At 41.8% G+C, this 22,171-nt stretch overlaps 1 protein-coding gene across 4 annotated transcripts in view; it reads right to left on the reverse strand.

Annotated features, from left to right (window-relative positions):
• The window catches only part of PLEKHG4B (pleckstrin homology and RhoGEF domain containing G4B), a 960,241-nt gene that overhangs the window by 225,764 nt on the left and 712,306 nt on the right, over positions 1-22,171 (reverse strand). For all 4 annotated transcript variants that reach the window (XM_044065125.1, XM_044065124.1, XM_044065120.1 and 1 more), the window contains exon 10: positions 6,868-7,010. In XM_044065125.1, the coding sequence (XP_043921060.1) occupies positions 6,868-7,010 (143 nt within the window). The remainder of the gene's footprint in view (positions 1-6,867; positions 7,011-22,171) is intronic.

Raw genomic sequence — 22,171 nt, forward strand, 5'->3', positions numbered from 1 at the left:
ATACATGCGAGAGATGCAACTATACGGCCAACCTGGAGGCTGAGCTCTCTCAACATAGGACTGGCATGACCAGACAGGAGGAGAAGGTAACCACACACACTATAGACCCAGTCTCACATAATACCATCACAACCTCAAATCAGACACATAAACACACAAAGACATACTCGGAGGCTCTGATCAAAAATCTACCAAAATAGCAGAGGTCACCAAAGCAGACACCCAAACAACTACCACCTCAGAACACAACACCTGCAACACATAGACCACACAGTCAGAGTGTCAAGCAGTCACCGCCCTTAAGGCCAAACACAATGCCAGACACACTAGTCATTGGTGACTCCATAGTCAGACACACTGACGTCCTGCTCACCAGACTGAGTAAGGAGAAGGTCACAGTAAGCTGCCTGTCGGGTGCTAGAATCCGCCACATATCGCATGCACTCAGGTCTCTCAACAGCAGGTACAAGTACGACTCAATCATTGTCCACGCTGGTGTTAACGACCTGAGACGTACCTCCTTGGACTACATGAAAAGAGACATAGAGGAGCTCTCTGATTATGTAGCCCAAGCAGGACCTTGAGCAGTATCCTACCTTCACCAAGAATGATGCCACAATACAGAGATAAAGTGATCAGCTTTAACAATTGGCTTAAACTCTGGTGTCATTCAAAGGGGATCCAATGTCTGTCTGCCTGGGATGACATGCTGGACAAGCCACGCTGCTTCGCAAGGGATGGCTTGCACTTGTCACCCCTGGGATTCCGGATTTTGGCAAAGGCTCTTGCCACCCCCATAGTGCCTTTTTTAGGCAAGGCTCAAATTCTAAACCTACCACCCTAGAACAAAACAAAGAAAACAAACTATGGGTAATGCTGCTCAATGCCAGAAGTCTCAACCTCAAGATGCACACACTCGAGGCCCTTCTCAGTATGGAGAACATCGATGTCTGTGCTGTGACAGAAACCTGGTTCAAGGCTCCTGAGAGCACCCCAGCACTATCAGGTTTTACCTCATATCATGCGTTCCGGCCCCAAAACCCAGACAATACCAAGAAAGGGGGAGGGGTATCCATATTCATCAAGGACACCCACACCTCAAGATTGGTGGCATCGCACGATGCATCGGAAACCATCCAGGTGCAATTAACCATAGGCAAGACTGCTCTGCAATTTGTAGCATGTTACAGGCCACCCTCGCAAACTCAGGAACCTCATATGGCCTTTCTGAAAACACTGGAGGGGATAAATGTATCTCCGAGCACCATCATACTAGGTGACTTCAACTACCCTAATATAAACTGGGAACACTACTCAAGCCCACACACTCTAGCCCAAAAGTTCCTGGAATTCATAAACTCAAATGCCATGGAACAACTAGTCACCATCCCCACAAGAGGAGAAAACATACTTGATCTCATCATCACGAACATGGGAGCACAATGTTCAACGCCGGAAGTATACCCCTCACTGGTGAGATCTGATCACAAACTAATCTCGCTGGAGGTCCTCATCCCGCCCCACCCGAAATGAAAAAGACCACAGTAAAGAACTTCTCGAAAGCCGACTTCACACTTCTAAAGACTAGTGTGGTCTCCTTTAAGGCCCCTGAGCCGGCGGTTAACATTACTCAAACCGCTGAATCACTTACAAATGCCTTCTACCAGCACCTGCAGGGCTGCATGGATCAGGCAATCCCAAGCAAAACAAAGACTCTTTGTACCAAAGGCAAGCATCCAGTCTGGTGGACCCCAGCCATAAACAAACTCTACAACAAAAGGAGAAAGCTACTACAAGATAGAGCAAAATCCTTAAAAGGTAAGATACCACTGATCACTATAAGTAAAAAGCTAAGAGCTCTCATAAAATCATCCAAAGCTAATTTTGAGAAAAAAATAGCTAAGGACTCTAAAGACAACCATAAGGCATTCTTTAGCTATGTCAGAAACCTAGGAGGAAACTCCCAGATATGCTCAGAATTAGTTCAAAATGATGTGAAGATTACTGATCCTACAGACATTGCCAACATACTGGCTGACAGGTTCAGTGCAAACTTCTCCCCCCCCCTAAAGGAGAGATATCTATACCAAATGATTGTAGCCCCCAAACATCTCTAACGCCCAGGTGAGAACTGCTCTCTCCAAGGCAAAGAACACAGCATCCATGGGACCTGATGGTGTTCCCGGCTGTGTGCTCCATGAACTCAACGAGGAATTAAACCCACAGTTAGGACAGCTGTTTAATCTTAGTCTCACCTCCGAATACGTACCCAGGGAGTGGCGCACAGCGACTGTGGTCCCACTCCACAAAGGCGGTGCCTCCACCGACCCTGGAAATTACCGTCCCATTAGCTTGACAAGCCTTATCTGCAAAGCCATGGAGAGGATCATAATGGATCTCATAAATAAAGACATAGGGAACTTGCAGACTTTGGATCCAACCCAGTTTGGCTTTGTCAAAGGCAGATCATGCCTTCTAAACTTGGTTGACTTTTTTGAAACAGTCACCAAGGCCATTGACGAGGGAAAGGCAGTCCATGCAGCCTACCTAGACCTGGCGAAGGCTTTTGATACAATACCTCACTCGTGTATCATTGAAAAACTAATCAACTTAAATGTAAACCCATACATTACAAGATGGGTGGCAAACTGGCTGAGTGACAGAACCCACAGGGTCAGAGTTGCTGGCGCCATGTCAGACTCAAAGCCTGTCACAAGTGGTGTCCCACAGGGCTCAATCCTGGGCCCACTCTTGTTTGGCATCTACTTTTCTGAAGTACAAGCAAACACAGGAGGGTTATGGCTGACAAAGTTTGCAGATGACTGCAAACTGGGCGCCGTAGTTGAAAACACATCCGACACAGATATCCTTCAGAAGGGTCTCACAGAAACGGACAACTGGTGCCAGAGCCATGGCCTAAAGTTAAATGCCAAGAAATGCATAGTCATACCCTTCGGGAAAAATAAGGTTACCCCTAGCTACCACATAGGTGGCAATCCCCTGAACACAGAAGAAGTTATTAGGGACCTGGGAACCCAGGTTGACAGTAGCCTTTCATTCGACACTCATATTGCTAAAGTAGTTAGGAAGACCTTCTACATTGCCCACCTTATCATGAAGGGATTCACATCTAGATCAAGGGAAGTCATAGTCTCCCTATACTCATCACTCATCAGACCAATGATCGAGTACAATGCCCCATTCGGAATGTATCTGACCTGACACTTGCAGCAGCTGGAGAGGCCACAAAAGTTCCTCACCAAAAGGATAAAGGGTCTCAAAAATCTGTCTTATGCTGCCCGACTGAAAGAACTCCAGTTATATTCAGTTGCTTACCGCTTGCTCAGAGGTGACCTATGCCTGACATACAAGGCCATGTCAAACCCAGATTTGATGAACATGCTTCATCTCAATCTAGATCCCTCAGAGCCACAAGGGCGGGAGACTTAAACCTCGACACGGTTATTAATAGGACGTGCTGGAGGGATAGATTCATCACCCAAAGACTCCCTATGCTGTGGAACAAAATCCCAGTTTATGTGAGGCAGAGCACCTCGCTGGCCTTGTTCAAGAGGAATCTTGACCAATGGATGGGAGATCGCAGATACACCCCAGGGGTTACCTCAGTGTCACTGCTCGACAGAGGCACAGCAAAATAATGGGCATAGTTTCTCCAAACTAAAGGGGTGGCATAAGCCACAAAACTATGGGCTAGGCTTATAAATGCCCTCGGGCAGATAGCCTAGTATGAACCTATGAACCTATGAACCTAAATCCAGAATTAATGGACATGCTCCACCTCAGTAAATCTAAATCCCTTAGAGCCACACGCTCGAGGGACTTGAACCTCAGCACAGAAATAAATAGAACTTGCTGGAGGGACAGGTTCATAACCCAGAGGCTCCCTTCACTCTGGAATAGAATTCCAGTTCATGTGAGGCAGAGCACCTCACTGAATCTCTTCAAGAAGAATCTCGATAAGTGGATGGGGGATCGTAGGTTTGTCCCAGGGATTACTCCCGTGTCACTATTAGACAGTGGCACAGTAAACTAAACCTTAAAAAGGGCACAGTATACTCAAATCAAGGGGTGGTGTAAGCCATACAGAATCGGGCTAGGCTTATAATTGCCCCAGGGCAGATAGCCTAGTATGAACCTATGAACCTATACCTCAACAAAGCTCCTGCCACACATTTTGTGACCATCAGGATGGAATCTCAATGAGTAGTACAGTCCACTAAGGAGAAAGGTAAGTGGACGAGACAGGCAGGGAGTAGTAGGCTCTAAGTGACTTTCTGATGATGATGCTCTGCAGCTGGAATGATGGGATGGAATACTATACTTAAGACTTACCAAAGCCATGGCACAAACATCTTCCATAATGGACACTACGTGTGTTTGACAGGCAGCAACTGCTTTAATAGAATGGACTTTCGGCATCATTAGCAGTCACTTGGGTAACTGATACTTGGCATGTGGCTTTCCATGCTGGCATAAGCAAAGATAATCAAGAATTTGTCAGTATGAATGTAATCCAAATAACAAAGAAGGGTAGGGATCCATCCTTAACCTAGACTGAAGAGTGGACTGGGTTCTACAGAGCTTCTAGAAGTAATGAAGGGAAGGGAGCAGCAACGACTGATTTGCATTCTTTGGAGAGTGACTCCATAAATCTCTGCTACTTGACTGTTTTTGGGAAAGACAGAGGGAACACCAGCAAGGAGATGATAAATCTGTAGGCAGTAAGATCAGGAGGTGCAGACTCCCAGTTTCATTGCGTGATGTCCTCGTGGAAGTAAACAGTGACTGAGGGCAAAGGCAACACTTCATATGCCTAACATACAAGTTGTAGGGACTGTCTGCATAATCAATGAAAGGACATAAGTGGCGCACTTCCCCTAAAAAACTTTGGTCAGTTTACGGAAGCCCACACTTGGGTTATGCAGTAAAAGATAAAAGGGAGAATATGCTAATAGTTATTATATACTTTATTTTCCTGACCTATGCCCTGTCTGAAGCCATCCCTGCTCTCTTCAGTGCTGAAACTGCACTCTCCTCAACTCCAGACAAACCTTCTCTTCCCTGTACCAGTCAGAAAGACGCTGGTGTATGTCACCAACCTCGATAACAGGGACTTCCTACTCACTGAGAGATAGCTTTGATGACTATCAGAAGGCTTTGATTGGATCAGTGTTGACCTAGACAGAAGCAGAGATGAACTTTGGATGCATCAAGAAGATGGCGATATGTCCTGCTTTGAGCAAAGCGAGTAGGCTCAGACATCATTTGCCATTTTTTCAAGATCACTCTTCTTGTTTATTTTTTACTGTACATAACAGCTCCTACAAGATAGATATCACTGTATTACCAGCGCCTGCATGATTATCCCCCACACCTACACAGGAAGGAAAACTACCACTGGCGCTTTAGCCTTTCTTACCCCAGCTGGTCCTCCAGGAACCTATGTCTGTCACCAAATCTAGGTCACTGATATCAGATAAGGAATGGTAGCCTCTATGCCAAAGCCACATGGATGCTGACTTTAGAATATCTTACACTTTGGTCACAAATATGATAAAAAATGAAAGGCTTAATCTTCCTCACCTGAATGGAAAAAAAACTTTATTTAACAGTAGGTGATCACAGGTGTACAACCTTTTGATGGTTATAAGATTATCTCAGACCCTTTCTTCTGGCAACTTAGAGACAAAAGGGATGCTTCAATAAATGAATGGTGTCACCTGTCACTTTCCTTTCTTTAAGAGTCACAGAGCAGAATCTGAAAGGTAATTTATTACTACATAAGGTACAAAGGTTAGTCTAAGGATGTCACAGCCTGATCACAGCTTCTGGATGCCTGACTATTCAACACTGTCATATGCAGTAGAAAAGGAAAAAAGGTGAGAGCATTTGCCAGATGGCTGTCTGTTTTTTTACTCTGGAACATCAATACAGAGAAACATCTAAGGAGAATAAGCTCATACCCACCCTCAAACTGCCTTTATTTAAAGCTGCTATGGTCTTTTATATCCTTATTTGCTGATGAACCATAAGAATGAATGTCCAGTCTTACATATACTTCTGCCAGAGTAAAATGATTTTTTATTTTATTTTATTTATTTTATTTATCATTTGTTGACCGGGAAAGTCCGACTAGGTTCCACAGAGCCTGTTTTCAGCGGAGGCCCGGGGAGAAATGCTCCAGATGCATGTCTTTGGAATGTGGGAGGAAACCGGAGTACCCGGAGGAAACCCACGCGAACACAGGGAGAACATGCAAACTCCACACAGAAGGCACTCCAGCCGAGAATCGAACCAGAGAACCTCTTGCTGTGAGGTGACAGTGTTAACCACTGCACCACTGCGCCACCCAATGATTGATGATGAAGAAGGTCTCCAACAGTACAGGGACTTGTTTCATGTACATGGCTCTCTAACACCAAGTATATTCCTTGGACAGAGTGGTCATGTGAGATTACGTTCAACCCTGCAGTAGGCATATTCAACACTAGAAGGTGAGAAAAAGGCAGACCTGCTTGTTGAAGAACCTCTTGTGAGTATATTACTGAAGAAGGTGGTCATAACAAAGTGATATATATTATTCATATTTGTAATGTTTCATAAAACTATTGTATTGCTTGGTGAACAGCTTTCTGTAAACAAAAGCACTAAAGCACTCTACCTGGACCACTACTGTTCTTTTATTCTTGAAGGGTGAGTTCAACAAAAAATGATATGCATTTGAACAGTCTATAGAACACCTTTCAAATATTCTCCAAGTAGCCATTTTCATTCAGAAGAATGAAAAACCACTGCATAGTTATGCCATTTGCTCTATCAAATCTACTGTTGCATTACATTCATTACCTGTAGTCTTCTTTATCACAGAACTCTTCCTTCCTGAGTCGAGCAAGAATTGTTCCCCCTTCTAGTCTTAGCCGTACCAAACGGGCATCTTCCAGAACCAGTTTCATCATATTTTGATGTCTACTAATAAGGTCATGGACCTCCTATGGAAAAAAAACAGTATTTGCTATTGTGTTGTAGACCCAGATGTCAGCAGTTTCTTTCCTAACTATGTGAAATAAAAAAAAGCTGGAGGTTAACTATAGTACTTTGGATTACATTATTTAGTTCAAAGGATCATGGGATAATATAGACACAAAGAAGCAATATGAAATTAAATTACACAGTTCACAGGATCATGACACAATATAGACAATTAGAGACAAAGGGCTCATATGAAATACTTATTATTAACAACCGTTACAAATAGCAATAACCACCATATAAAATATTTGTTATTAACAGCAATTACAAATATCAATAACCACACTTTTTATGTTTCAAATGTAAAAAGTCAGCTATATTACTGTCAAACATGACAAGAGGTTTGTTACATATTGGTAATACCCTTGTGGCTGAATGAGAAAACAATGATAAATGAGAACACACCATGGCTCTAGCCTTCTGAAACAAATTCTTGAAGTAGGCCTTACCAGTGGTGCCACATCATCCTTTTTGCTGTACCAAGCTTGAAGTCCAAGCAGCCACATTTATGGTACCATGTACCCTGGTCTGTGCAACTACTCCCTACTTCTGGTTTAAATTATGTGTTCACTGCTGCAAAGTCCAGTGTGTCCCTAAATGAAACCAGCAAACATCTAAAAATGAAACAAAAATGTTCTGGTAATATCTGTTCCATTGTAAGACTCCTTGCTAAATTCAATACTTTCTACTTTCTAGATAAGCAAAAAGGTATAATGACCCATAACTATTCATTTTAAAGATGGGGAGCACAGTGGTTTAAGAGAGGGGTCTGCTTCAAGAAGCTCTCTGAAAAATCAGCAGATACTTTGAAAGTGCTGCCTGCCTTACTTCAAGAATCTTGAAATAGCTTTTACAGGTAGCAGGGGACAGGCTGATTCAAGGAAATGCAAAACAAATGCATCCACAATGAAAGTGATGTGGCTGTGACACACTCAACACAGACTCGTTTCAGAAAAAGACTCCAGTCAGATGTCTTACTACCATATTAGAAATGGGCAGATGGGACACGTAGTGGTAAGAAACAAACCATTTGGAAAGCTCCTAGTAAAAGATTGGTTTAGCCACTGGTTTTGCTTCCTTGTCTGAAGTAAATGGGATAAGAGTATAGCTGTGTGATATACCTATGAAGGCACTAGATGACTGAATCTTCATTGTCCTTAGAGTTTTAATCCTGTTTTGGTTCTGTACCATAACTCGGGTGAGGCAAAGGGCTTGTCATGAGGTGGGATAAACAGTGCAAAAAATCTGATGAATGGATGTGAGCAAAGTACAGGTAATCATTTCAGCAGCTGTAGCTGACATTGCAGCTGCTAAAATGAACGTCTGTAGTAGATTAACTATAGGACAGAACTTGTAAAATCTCCCTGCAACAGTTAGGACCTTTGCAAGACCTTTTTGTTTTTTTTTTTGTATTTTTGATTCTCAATCATTTAGGTTGCAGGGTAGACAGGGTAGACTTTGGACTGTCCACAGTACCAAATGACCTAACCATTGGCTTTATTTGGATTACATCACTCTTCCTGAGGGCTGCTGTGGCACAGGCACTGGTAGGCACATGCAGTGTATGTAAATGTGAACATTTTATCAGTGCTGAGACATCACTACCTAGAAAAAAAAATAAACCCTTCTTTGTGTGTGAGTGTAAGGTTGAACATCCACAGATGTCTTCATAATGGGTCCATGAACACCATATGGGTTGGCCAAATGTTCCTTTTGTACTCCTGGGTGAATACTTACTTGTGGTGGAGGCTAAAATCTAACGTCATACTCAGACACTAATACTGATGATATTAATATCATCAAGGTACATGTAAGGGTGTAAGGTGGGGTGAATGAGTTGAAATGATAACATGGATCAATGCAGTCTAAGTGAAGTCAGAAAGGGGGCACCATGAGCAGGTTACTGTTATATAAGTAGGGCTGTTATGGACATATTTTTCCCTTTCACTTCACTAGATCAAGTGGGTGGGAATTAAAATGGATGTCATGGAGACCGACTGAATTATTAGAAAGAAAAATGAGATATTTTATATTTGAAATGCTCTACCAGTGCTGCAGCTTGCCTTTTTTCTTGTTGTTTCTGTTTTATGTTGACAGATCACTAATTTCAATGGCACCTACCTTTCTTCTTTTGGCATTTATTTCTTTGTAAACTTTTAGTAAAATGACCAATGATGTTAAGCCATCTCAAATGCTGAGTGTAGTACTCTCCAGTAACATTTAAATCACCAGTTAGTCCTTACTGGATCTTTGTACTTAAGAATCCTATATCATTGTCATTTGCTGGTTGAGCAAACAAAGAATGTGTGTGTCACAGCAGCATTCAGCAATCACTCTCTAACATCTTCATTTTGTGATTCAGTTCTAAACATTGCAAGTCTTCTCAATACAGCTCCTGATGAAGCAAACCATGAAGTGGTACCAACAGCATCACTACACATCTCAAGTGTATGCAGTCTGCTTTATCAATGTTAGTACTAAAAATAAATTGCAAGTTGTCCTGAATCTGCTCTAAAATAGAAATCTCAGAGATTCCAGTGATGGTGCATGTGTGAGTGGACACTTTCTCCACTGCTCCCATTAATATATAATAGAAAGGTTTTTTTTAGCTGTTCTCAAAGGAATTTTAACTTTGGTAAACTTGAAAGTAAGACAATTGGTCCAGGTGAAACCAGGAGCAAACTAATAAGAAATTCAAAAAACAACCTATTTCTCCAAGAAGATTGGATATGGTAGCTAACCATGTGGCAGTGACTGAAAAAGCCATGGCAGCAGCTGAAGTTATGATGAATATAAAAGTAAATCTTTGAAATACAGATGAAGCTATGCCCTGGAAGGAATTATTTTCCTTTTAACCATAAAAGGAATTTTTGGTTGAATTTAAAAATAAAGAGACACTGTGCAGCTTTATAACATTGCTGAATAAACAGGATGCAGAAAATGATGGATTATGTGAACCTGCATTTTGCAGTCATTAAACAACTGCAGATGATGTTAAGATGTTGAAAACGGCACAGCAGGAAGACAGAGTTCAGCAAAGAAAAACACATTATTGGAGTTCCTGAGAAAGTGGAAAGAGGTGATTGTGTGACATACATACAGATTACACTGAGTGAAACCAGTTGCATGCAATTCAAATAAAAATGAAAGGGTTTATAGAATGTTTATGCCTAGAAAGGCTGTTGTGCATAGATGACAAGCATACCTTGTTGAGATACGAATCAATTAAGGTGAAAGATCAATTGCTGATATTGCTTGTAGTGCTAAGATCAATTGCTATTGCTTGTAGTGCCATAATAATCTATACCAAATTAGAGACAAAAGGCTGCTTTTTGAGAATGACTATAGTCTGCAGACATGTTGAAGTTGAAGAGGAGCACGGTTTATGCTGTCAATAAAGAAATGTCATGAAAACAACTGAAGTTTTGTTATCTGCATCAAGCCCTCTTCTGCCTTTTCCAAGAGGAATTAAAACATCTGGTGATTCTTGAGTGACTTTCAAGGTGATTAGGAAGCACAGTCCTGGGACTTGCGGGTAGATATTGCAGATGGAAGAAGGCCTCAGTCATGAGGTCAAGTAATTTAGAAAAATGCCTTCCAAGTGTCTTACGGGCATTCTGAAGGCTGCTGTATTAGGGGTCATTTCTGATATTCATGTCATGGCTGGTGCAGAAGTTATTGCAAGCCATTTGTCACCTTATAGAGTCACTTAAGATAGTGCTATTATGAGACAATTTTTTTTTTAAGCTGAGCCCTTCTCAGGGTGAATTGGCTAAGAGTCATCTTTCAACAGCATACTGGAACTAGAAATGTTAATAGTTATGTGTGTTCATGTAAGAGATTTTTCAGTACTTTTCTGTTAATGGGGCAGCAGCTTTTTTTGGTCTGATTTTAATTTTATCTTCGTTGTCGGAGTGCTATTTGTTTCCTGACATGTCAGTACTGGTTATGTTACAGTCCTGTTCTGGGTTTTCTTTTGGCTTTGTTCTTCGACAATCTGATGATTTGTAAGGGTCACTGTGTTAACATTTTTAATGCTGTGAGGCACTTCTGTCCTCATGCATACAGTTACAATGGGGGCAAAGGTCTTTGAGAAATCAGAACATGTGCTGAAAATGTGAACTGAAAATGGGGACAAACCATTAAGGGGCAGTAGGCAAAATGGTTCATAGGTTCATAGGTTGGTACTAGGCTATCAGCCCTAGGGCCTATACAAGCCTAGCCATAACAATTCCCTGGCTATTTCTTCCCACATTATTTACTTTCCTGGACCCCTGTCTAGCAGGGCGACTGACATGATCCCTGGGGTGAATTTCCTTTCTCCCATCCAATCGTCAAGGTTCCTCTTGAAGAGGTCCAAAGAGGCACTCTGCTTTACATGTATGGGCAATCTGTTCCACAGTCTGGGGAATCTCTGGGTCAGGAACCTATCCCTCCAGCATGTTTTGTTTATTGTGATGACAAGGTTTAGATCCCTGGAGCGTGTAGCTCTGAGGGATTGGGATTTCCTTAAGTGTAGCATGTCCAGCAGCTCTGGGTTTGACATGGCCTTGTATGTTAAGCAGAGATCGCCTCTGAGTAGACGATATGTGACAGAGTATAGCTGGAGTTTTTTAAGGTGGTCAGCGTAGGGCATCTGCTTTAGGCCTGTGATTCTTTTAGTGAGGTATTTCTGAGGCCTTTCCAGTTGTTGCAGATGTCTTGAGAGGTACATACCAAATGGGGCGTTGTATTCTATAATGGGTCTAATGAGGGATGAGTACAGTGGGACAATGACCTCCTTTTTTCTGAATGAAAAGCCCTTCGTGATGAGGTGTGCCACATAGAAGGATTTCCTGACTGTTGTGGCGATATGGTTATCGAAAGTGAGACCACTGTCCACCTGTGTCCCTAAGTCTCTTATCACACTTTCTGTGTTTAGTGTACTGCCACCTATATGGTAATTCATGGATACATATTTTTTCACAAAGGGGATAACAATACATTTCTTGGCATTGAGCTTGAGCCCATGGCTCTGGCACCAAGCATCTGTTTCTGTAAGGCCCTTTTGTAGAGTATCCACATCATTTGGGGATTCAATAATGGCTCCCAGTTTGCAGTCATCTGCAAACTTTGTTAGCCAGGGTCCCTTAGTGTTGACCTGTACTTCAGAGAAGTAGATGCCAAACAAGAGCGGCCCCAGGACTGAACCCTGAGGTACTCCACTTGTCACTTGTCTGGAGCTGGATTTGGCTACTTTTACAGTGTGGGTTCTATCAGTAAGCCATTTAGCAACCCATTGGGTGACACGGGGATTAATGCCTAACTTAGTAAGTTTATCTATGATTCCAGAGTGGGGGATGGTGTCAAAGGCCTTGGCAATGTCTAGATAGGCTGTGTGGACCACCTTACCCTTGTCCGTGGCTCTGGAGACTGATTCAAAGAAATCAATCAGGTTCAGGAGACAAGATCGGCCATTCACAAACCCAAACTGGGTGGGGTCCAGTGTTTGTAGGTTGCCAATGTCTTTGTTTATAAGTTCCATGATAATACGCTCCATGGCCTTGCAGATAAGGCTTGTCAGACTGATGGGACGGTAGTTTCCTGGATCCAAGGAGGATCCCCCCTTGTGGATTGGGATAACTGTAGCTCTGCGTCACTCAGTGGGCACGAAACCTGAGGTGAGGCTATGATTAAACATGACACTTAGGTGAGGTGCCAGTTCATATTGTAGTTCATGTAGTACACAGCCCGGGATGTCATCTGGTCCCATGGATGCTGTATTCTTGGCTTTAGAGAGTGCGTTTTGTACCTGTGTGGCCGTTATTACTGGAATTTGGCAATCTTCCGGTATTGAGATGGGCCATTTAGGGGGTGAGAGGGGGGGTGAAGTTATCACTGAATCGATCTGCCAGGATATTGGCAATATCCTTCGGATCAGTATATTTAATGCCATTCTGTTTTAGCTCAGAGCAGATCTGAGCACTGCCATTTAGATTCTTGACATAGTTATAGAATGCTTTGTGGTTGTCTTTGGAATCTTTGGCAATTTTATTTTCGTAACTAGCTTTGGAGGATTTTATGAGGCATCTCAGTTTCTTACTGAGGCTAGTAAGGGAGTTTTTTGCATCCTGGGATTTTCCTCTTTTCTGCAAAAGTTTCTTCCTTTTGTTGTAAAGTTTGTTTATGGCAGGGGACCACCAGATTGGCTTCCTTTTTTTAGATGAGAGCATTTTGGTTCTATTTGGGATGGCACGATTCATGAATGAGTGGATGTGCTCATACAGTGCCTTAGTGAAGGATTCAGCAGTTGAACTTTCAGTTCCCATCTGCATGGGTGTCGTGAAGTTTGTCACTTCTGACTTGAGTAGCATGAAGTTGGCTTTGGAGAAGTTTTTTATGGTGGTTTCTTTACTGGGGGGTGGGGGTGGGATGTGGATGTTAAGGGTGATTAGCTTATGGTCAGACCTGACTAACGAGGGGGTGACCATAGGTATGGAGCATTGATTTCCCATGTTGGTAATGACCAGGTCTAGGATATTGGAGCCCCTGGTGGGACTATGGATTAGTTGATCCAGGGCGTTGGGATTTATGAATTCCAAGAACCGTTGTGCAAAGGTGTTGGGACATGAGTAGTTTTCCCAGTTAATGGCAGGGTAGTTAAAATCACCCAGTATTAGGGTGTTTGGTTCTATCTTAATATTTTCCAGAATGTTTAGAAAGGTGTAGTGAGAATCTTGGGGTATGGTGGGGGATCTGTAGCAAGCTATAATTTGGATTGCAGTTTTACCTAGTGTTAGTTGCACTTGGAGAATTTCAGACACATTGTGTTGGCCAACTAGCCTGGTGGTGTGAATATCCTTGGTGAATATTGACACTCCTCCACCTTTAGTGTTTTGGTCCTGGTTTGGTGGCCGAAAAGTGTGGTAAGAGTTGTAGCCTGGTATTGCAGGGGTGCTCTCTGGAGCCTTGAACCAGGTCTCAGTTACTGCACAGATATCGATGTTCTCCATTTTTAGGAGTGCCTCGAGAGAGTGCATTTTGAGGTTTAGACTTCTAGCATTGAGTAGCATTACCTTCAGATTTTGCATGCTTGTACCTGTTACGGTGGTGGTTTTGTCCTTTGAAGTTTGCCTAAAAAAGGCACTATAGGGGTGGCAAGAGCCTTAGCCAGTAACCTGAATCCCAGGGGCGACAGGTGCAGACCATCTCTGGCAAAGCATCGTGGTCTGTCAATCATGTCATCCCAGGCAGACAGATACTGGATCCCCTTTGAATGACACCATAAGCTTAGCCAATTGTTGAAGTCAATCATTTTATCCTTATATTGTGGTATCATTCTGGGAGAAGGCAGGATGCTACTCAGGGCTAGGGTCATACCTCCCTGGGCCACATGATTCGAGAGCTCTTCCATGTCTCTTTTCATGTAGTCCAGGGAGGTACGTCTCAAGTTATTCACTCCAACATGGACAATGACAGAGTCATATTTGTACTTGTTGTGGAGTGACTTGAGTGCATGTGTTATGTGGCGGATCCTGGCATCGACAGGCAGCTGACTGTAATTTTCTCCTTATTCAACCTGGTGAGAGGGACATCAGTGTGCCGGACTATAGAGTCACCTATGACTAAAGTGTTAGGTACATTGTCTTGCCTTAGGGGCTGTTGCTGGGTGGCACACTGGTGTTGTGAACTATGTGACACATTGGTTGTGATTGGTGTTTGTTTGCGTTTCAGCTTCATGCAAATGTGCACTTCATGCAAAGTCACTGCTGTTTCTTTGTCAGTGCTGCTTATTTTGTTGTTGTAGTCTGCTTTTCATTTTGGGTTTGTTGTCAGAGTGTCACTGATTTCCTCCCAAGTCAGTGCCGCTTATACACAAAGTTTTAGAAAGATTACATTACTTCATAAATATGGTGTAAATGGCAGACATTATATTCAGAAAAAGTAAGGAAGTGATCCTCTTGCCGACCATCTGCTGATTTTCAAGGGTCACTGTGTTAACATTTTTAATGCTGTTAGGCATATCTGTCAACCTGCACACATGGAAAATGGGGGCAACGGACTTTGAAAAATAGGAACATGTGATGAAAATGCTAAGTGAAAATGGGGATAAAGGCCTTTGAAAGATAGGAACATTTATTGAAAATGTGAACATGTCACGATAACATTTGAGGTACTTCTCCATGCACATTTCACAGCAACATTCAGGCTTGGTGACGACTGCTGCCCTGTTAATGGAAAATTACCATTTCTTTGACAGGCTACAGGTAAGACTATCTTGATGATTTATTAAGTTTTCCCTGCCATTTAAAAAGGCAGAAGATAGAAATGATTGTAAAAGCACTGCTGTATAAATGAAAGAAGTCAAAAGGAAGACATGGAGGAAGACATTACGGGATTTCTTCTCAAGATATGTTGTTGTTGTTTTTCTTTCGACTTTTCCCAGTTAGAGGTCGCCACAGCGGAACTTTGGTCCGCTAATGATTGGCAGTCGATTTTTATGGTGCCGAGGTGCCAGCCCGACATCCAACCTTCAACGAAGACACGCTCATTCACTCGACCGCGGGGAGGACATGCTGACTCCACACAGAAGGTGCTCCAGCCGTGAATCGAATGGGAGAACCTCTTGCTGTGAGGCGAAAATGCTACCGCTGCACTACAGCGGCATATGCTATAAAACCTCTTATTCATGAACAAATGTATCTGAACATTTAAAGTGACTGAAGAGTCCCACTACTCTACTGGGTGTAGGGTTGCCACCTTTCGTCATGACAAAAACTGGAGTAAAGCCACACCCCTCAAGTCACTAGTAACCCTGCCCATCCCACCCCTCTCCAGCCCCCATTCGGCCCATCTTGTGATGTCACAATGACATCACTCGGTGGGGAACGCCCACTTTTTCCATTCCTGCTGCCTGCTTTCGGCTGATTTACTGTGCTTTTCTGTAAAAAAGCATAGTTAGGGTTGCCCTCCCTCTGGAAATCAAACTGGTTCTGCGGTAGTCCGGAAAACACTGTACAAACACCAGTATTCTGTTTCAAAAAGAAAACAGACTATCGGAGTTTGTAAATCGGCTGATTTACTATGCTTTTTTTTTACAGAAAAGTATAGTAAATCAGCCAAAAGCAGGCAGCAGGAATGAAAAAAAGAGGGCATTCCCCCTAGTGATGTCATTGTGACACCACAAAATGGGTGGAATGTAGGCGGGAGAGGGGTGGGCGAAGTTACTGGTGACACGAGGGGAAGGTGGCAACCCTAAGCATAGTAAGTCAGCCGATTTACAAACTCCGATAGTCTGTTTCCTTTTTGAAAATCAGTTTGAATTCCAGATAGTCTGGAAAAGAAACGGAGGGGTGGCAACCCTAGGGTGTGTTTTAATGTTGTTATGGTAATGATGATACAGTGTTGCTCTCATGAACTGTGGTATTAGATATATTTGCCAGTAAATTCTACCCTTATTAATCACAAGGTATGTAACAGTCTGTATAGTGGAGAGTAGTCATGTTAAGTCATGTGTAAATAACCTGGGAGCAGCTGGGAAGGACAGCAGGAAATGCATCATTTGACACCTAGTATGATGGTGTTTCTTTCTGAAGGGCCAACACTTGCTTATTTGCAATATAGAGTTACAATGTTTATTTATAATGCTGCGCTGCGCATATGTTGATTTGTTTGAGAACATGTGGAGTAATCCAGAAAAAAAGACAGGCCAGCAGAAAAAGCAGGAATGATGCAGAGTCAAAAATACAATATATAAAGGTTTATTTGTAAACCCAAATAACCACAGACCGGTTTCGGCAGAATATGCCTTCCTCAGTGTGTTACAGACGAATAACATTATTATTTATATATTGTATTTTTGACTCTGCATCATTCCTGCTTTTTCTGCTGGCCTGTCTTTTTTTCCTGGATATTTGGTTTGGGCCGTGCATCCCCCACCTGCATAGAACTTGGTTTGTGCTAAACATGTGGAGTAGTATCAGCAGATAATTGGGTGGAAAGTATGTGTGGGGAGTGAGTGTTACTAAGAGCACATTTCTGAGAATGTGAATCGCTTGACTGATGCACTTAATGGGTTACTTGTAAAGTCAGAGACCATAGGTACGAGCTTTGCAGGAAATGCATCTGAAGGCACAAGAACATTCTGCTTTAATGAGAGGTCATTGGACTATGGGCTTTACCTCATCATGGCAGGGGAATGCAGGAGAGGAGTGGTATTTGTGGTGAATAGCTGGCAGTTTGAAACTGAGGACTCTCCAGCTGGTATGCAGTGTTGTTAAGTCAGGACAAGGGGCCCTTTAAAAATGAGTATTATGTATGCATTTAGTATTTATATGCCACTGGGAACTACACAGCATAGCTCAACAGAAAGCATGTGTGTCTGACAGCATTTACTGAAGAATTGTCTGTTTATGGGGGACTGAAATACAAGTATGAGCATTGAAGATGTAAGAGGATTCTGAACAATTTAACTGCCTAAATTGTGCAGATACATTGCACTGAAAAAGTGATCATCTCATAATAAGAGAAATTAATTTACATATTTTCTGGCCGATTCCACTCCAGGTCAAGAACTAGTAAAATATGTACAACTGCCCCATGTACTTATTTCATAAAGGATGTTGCAACCCATCTTATTCTTTTTTCCCCCATGTACCCCAGCAGTGTATCTTTAATACCCAGGATTATACGGAGATACACTGCTGCTCTCTGGTAGTGCACTTGAAAAGAGAAGTCTTTGTTGCATGCTTTAAAGAGATAGTGGATCAAAAATTAGAATTAGCTTTCCTTGAGTGCCAGTAAAGGCAGTGCAAGGCAGTGGCCAAACTCGCTGTCTCTATTACCAAGCCAGTCCAGTCTGGTATTATGCTGGCTTTCAAACCAGGAGTGTAGTAATCTTGTAACATCTGCATTTGGCCTCATTGGAAGGCACAATATCAGGGGACAATGTGAGAACTAACAAAAAAAATGTGTCTGTGGGTTGCCAGTTGCTTCACTTTGCTGGTAGAATAATGTCAAAAGCATCATACTGAATATTGGTGGAAAAGTAACACGTGGATTGTGACATCTTCTAATTTTCCAGTGGTAAAAATAAACATGACAAAGTCATCATTGCTGCTTGCCTCCCATTTTGATGATATTATCTGGAGGGATCAAACAATTTTACAGAAACAGTGACTCCCAACTTGAAATGTTTTTTTTTTTTTTTAAATGGATGTGATGATAATGTTTTGTTTCATCAGAACAGAAGTTATTTCCTCTGGTGATTTTAAATATATGCAAAGGGAATTCTATGTTAAGTATCTTCATTCTCTTCCTACAGATCCCATTAGTGGCACTCTGCATGCCCCCCCACCCCCTTGGCAGAGGTGTTACTCGCTTAGGGGCAAAGATAAGTCAACATTTTGGTCTGCTAAACAAACCAGACCAAATATAATGCTTGATGCTTGTAGATGTTATACTTATCATAAATCACACCAATGGAGGCTTACCTATCATAAATCACACCAATGAAGGCTTACCTATCATAAATCACACCAATGGAGGCTTACCTATCATAAATCACACCAATGGAAGCTTATCTATCATAAATCTCACCAATGGAGGCTTACCTATCATAAATCACACCAATGGAGGCTTACTTATCATAAATTGCACCAGTGGAGGCGTACCTATCATAAACAGCACCAATGGAGGCTTACCTATCATAAATTGCACCAACGGAGGCTTGCTTATTCAGTTTGTGTCAGTCAGCCACAGCCTTTTTAGAGTTCAAAATTTGCTGTTTTGTAGCAGCAATAGTTGGAGACTCCATGAGAAAGAAAGGGCGCATAAGTAAGATATTGTCCCAATGACTAATGTAGCCAGCCCTGACTTGTTTCTTGCCCTGCAAAGGAATAAACATGTGGGAAATCTGTTGACTGAAGGGGTGCAGGAGGAGCTTGGTGGGAGCATAGGAGGAAAAAAGTTGTATTTTAAGCTATAACCTAACCCTCTACTCTGTAGCTTAACAGTCCCCTGCTTATATTCACTGCTGCAGTGACTAAATCAAACCTGTTGTTCTGAACATTCCAGAATTCTAACCCCCCCCCCCCCACACACACACACACACGTTCAGACTCAGTTTAATGTTCTGTGTAGCATTTTAACCTTCCATGCATGCTGTCGATCAGTGGAAATGGAGTTCTGACTGCTGCCTGCTCAGGCCACACTGGTATGGTAGACTAACTCAGTGAAAGTCAGTACCAGAGGACTTCTGAGATAATTCATATTGGCACTTCTCAGTGTGTATATGTCTTTCAGCTTTTCCCAGTTAGGGGTCGCCACAGCGGAACTCCGGTCCGCTAATGATTGGCAGTTGATTTGTACGTGCCGAGTTGCCAGCCCTGACACACAACCTTCAACGAAGGTACGCCCATTCACGCATGTCTCCACGCAGAAAACGATCTAGCTGAGAGTCGAACCGGACAGCATCTTACTGTGAGGTGACTTATTAAAAATCTTGTTCAACACAGTTATTCCAAAAGAAAGCATCAAATGGCAGACTTGAATGTTCTGAAACTCTGACTTTAAACATAACATCTTCCTAAGTCACATCATAGCCACCTCCAGTCCAATTTCTTAGTGTTACACAAAAATTATACCTCATGAAATTAGTGACCTGTTCTCTTACAATCGATATAAGTAATGGTAGATCTCAACAATGTTTGCTTTAACAAAAATTGTTATTTACAACATATACCTTCAGTCCTTTTTTTCTTTTACAATACTGGGCAGTTAAACTTCAAACACATATTTTATTTTAAAAGAAGAAAGTCTTACGGCAGAAAACAACAGCTAAAACGTGCCAAGTTCAAAAGACACTAGTTTCGTAATAATATTTCTCTATGTGGCTTCTCGAAATTAGTTAGGAATATCAAGCGCACTTAAATATAGTTGGGCGCTGTCTAACTTGTATTATATGCTATTTACTGATAATATACTTGAAATTGAAAGAATGTAAAGTAATTTCAGTAATTTCAGTATATGGTTTGATTCTGAACAGAGATTAGCAAATGTATTTATACAATAGATATGTATTTTTAGTTATTATAAACAAATTTGAGTTTTATATACTTTTTAATTATTTAATAAGAGGAAGTGATGTCAGTATTTATTAAAGTATAAAAGAGCATCACTATTTAATTATATATGGCCTGATGAAGCCTACGGGTGAAAGCGCTAGCCGTATGTTTGTTTAACAATAAACTTATGTTTTTATACACTATATGTGTATATATATTTTTGTGGTCCTTGGAATACAATTTGTTGGATGCTTATGGTCGGTGAAGTGAATACTGCCGGAGTGAAAGTGAAGTATATTACCAAAGAATTCATCATACTAATTACGTTGGTCTGTGTGAGGAGATAAAGACAGTGCTAACAACGAGAAGCCACATAGAGAAATATTATTACGAAACTAGTGGCTTTTGAACTTGGCGCATTTTAGCTGTTGTTTTCTGCCGTAAGACTTTCTTCTTTTACATTTACTTATTGACTTTCAAGCAGCTGATAATCATCATTTTATTTTACATATACATATTTTATTTTAACCTAATGATATTTGGGGTTTGTGCGTTGTATGCAGTCTTCTGTGTCTGTCCAAAACATAGTGCAATGCACTTCTCCTTATAAAGGATACTGGATCACATCTATTTTACCACCGCTACACTTCATTAGCTGAATTGTAGCATTCTGTCTCAATACCTTAAATACGAATCCACATTTGTGTGTACATTACATAACTTTTACTTTCATCTTAGCCACAGAGTTGACTGCACAGCATTTGATACAAGAAACACTGTTGCAAATCACCATCTGTCGATCTGTGTAAGACTGAAACATAACCATTCAGTCTGAGTCTCACCAGTGACATAAAAGGATAAAGCCCTGACATTACAGGTGACCAATTCTGACTAGTGACTTCTGTCTCTGCAGCTTAATGGCACAGGCAAGGAGGATGGGGATGTTCCTATCCCAGATGTGTGGGATCATGTGAATCAAGAAAGGAAGCCCAGGCTGGGAGAGGTGGAGAAGTTGAATAGGCATATCCTTGGGCAATACATGAGTTCAAACCACTCTTGCCCAGTTGGACAAGCAGCTATATCGATATTAGGGCTAGGGAAAAAAATCCTGGTCCCCTTCAAGATAACAGAGCTCTTACAGCTCCTTCTCCTCAGTATCTCAACCCACACCCCTGGGATGAGTGAAGAAATTAAATCTGAAGCTAGGCAGGCACTAAGGTAGTGGAATGAACAGGCCAAAGCAGTGTGCCAGAAGGGAGACTTGATGGTTAGATGGTGTACCACAAGGCCAAACAAAACCCCACAGCCATATAGTCTGATAATTTGTCAGCTTAGTTGGGCCTAGTGCAATGTATTTATCACTGCAGCAATCTATTACAAAGATCAGGTTCAATTCACCACTGACATTAACAAGCAACACATATAGACTGCTACAATCTGTGAGCTCAAAGGAAGTTAACAGTTTTTGATATGTTTTAACCCATAAGTCCATACTATGTTCATAGGTTAGTACTAGGCTAACTGCCCTTGTGAGCCTATGTAAGCCTAGCCAATTATCCCTTGTGAGACTCAAACCCTGCATCTTGTGTTTGTAAGGCAAACACCTTAACCATTAGGCCACCCATGTCCTATCCTTGGAACACTTTTTTCAGTGCATTACTAGGACCTCAGCTACCTAGTTGGTTAAACAGACTGATGATGATTTATCATTATTTATCTGATGTGCAAGCTGTAAGGACTGTGATCTGTGCTTTTTAAATGAAGACACCATGGTATTCCCACATCAAGATATTTTTTTCTGAAAATCCTTATTACTAGCATACATCTTCTCCAAATCTAACTTCACATGACCGCTACCAAAAACTCCATTCTATCAACATCATCCGTAATAATTACATTCCCAGACTAGTGGTTTAACCTGTTCAGATTTATGATTATGCTAGCAAAAAATAATTTATCAGCATGTTACAGTAATATACTTTATCTGCAATTTATTACCTTAAACCAACATTTATGCAATTTGTGCTATTTTGTCTTTCGGTTTCCTCTACTTGCCCAGCTTTGTGGTGCTGTAACTT

Source organism: Protopterus annectens, chromosome 3.part0, assembly GCF_019279795.1.
Source record: "Protopterus annectens isolate FY-2018-M chromosome 3.part0, PAN1.0, whole genome shotgun sequence".
Lineage (NCBI taxonomy): Eukaryota > Metazoa > Chordata > Ceratodontiformes > Protopteridae > Protopterus > Protopterus annectens.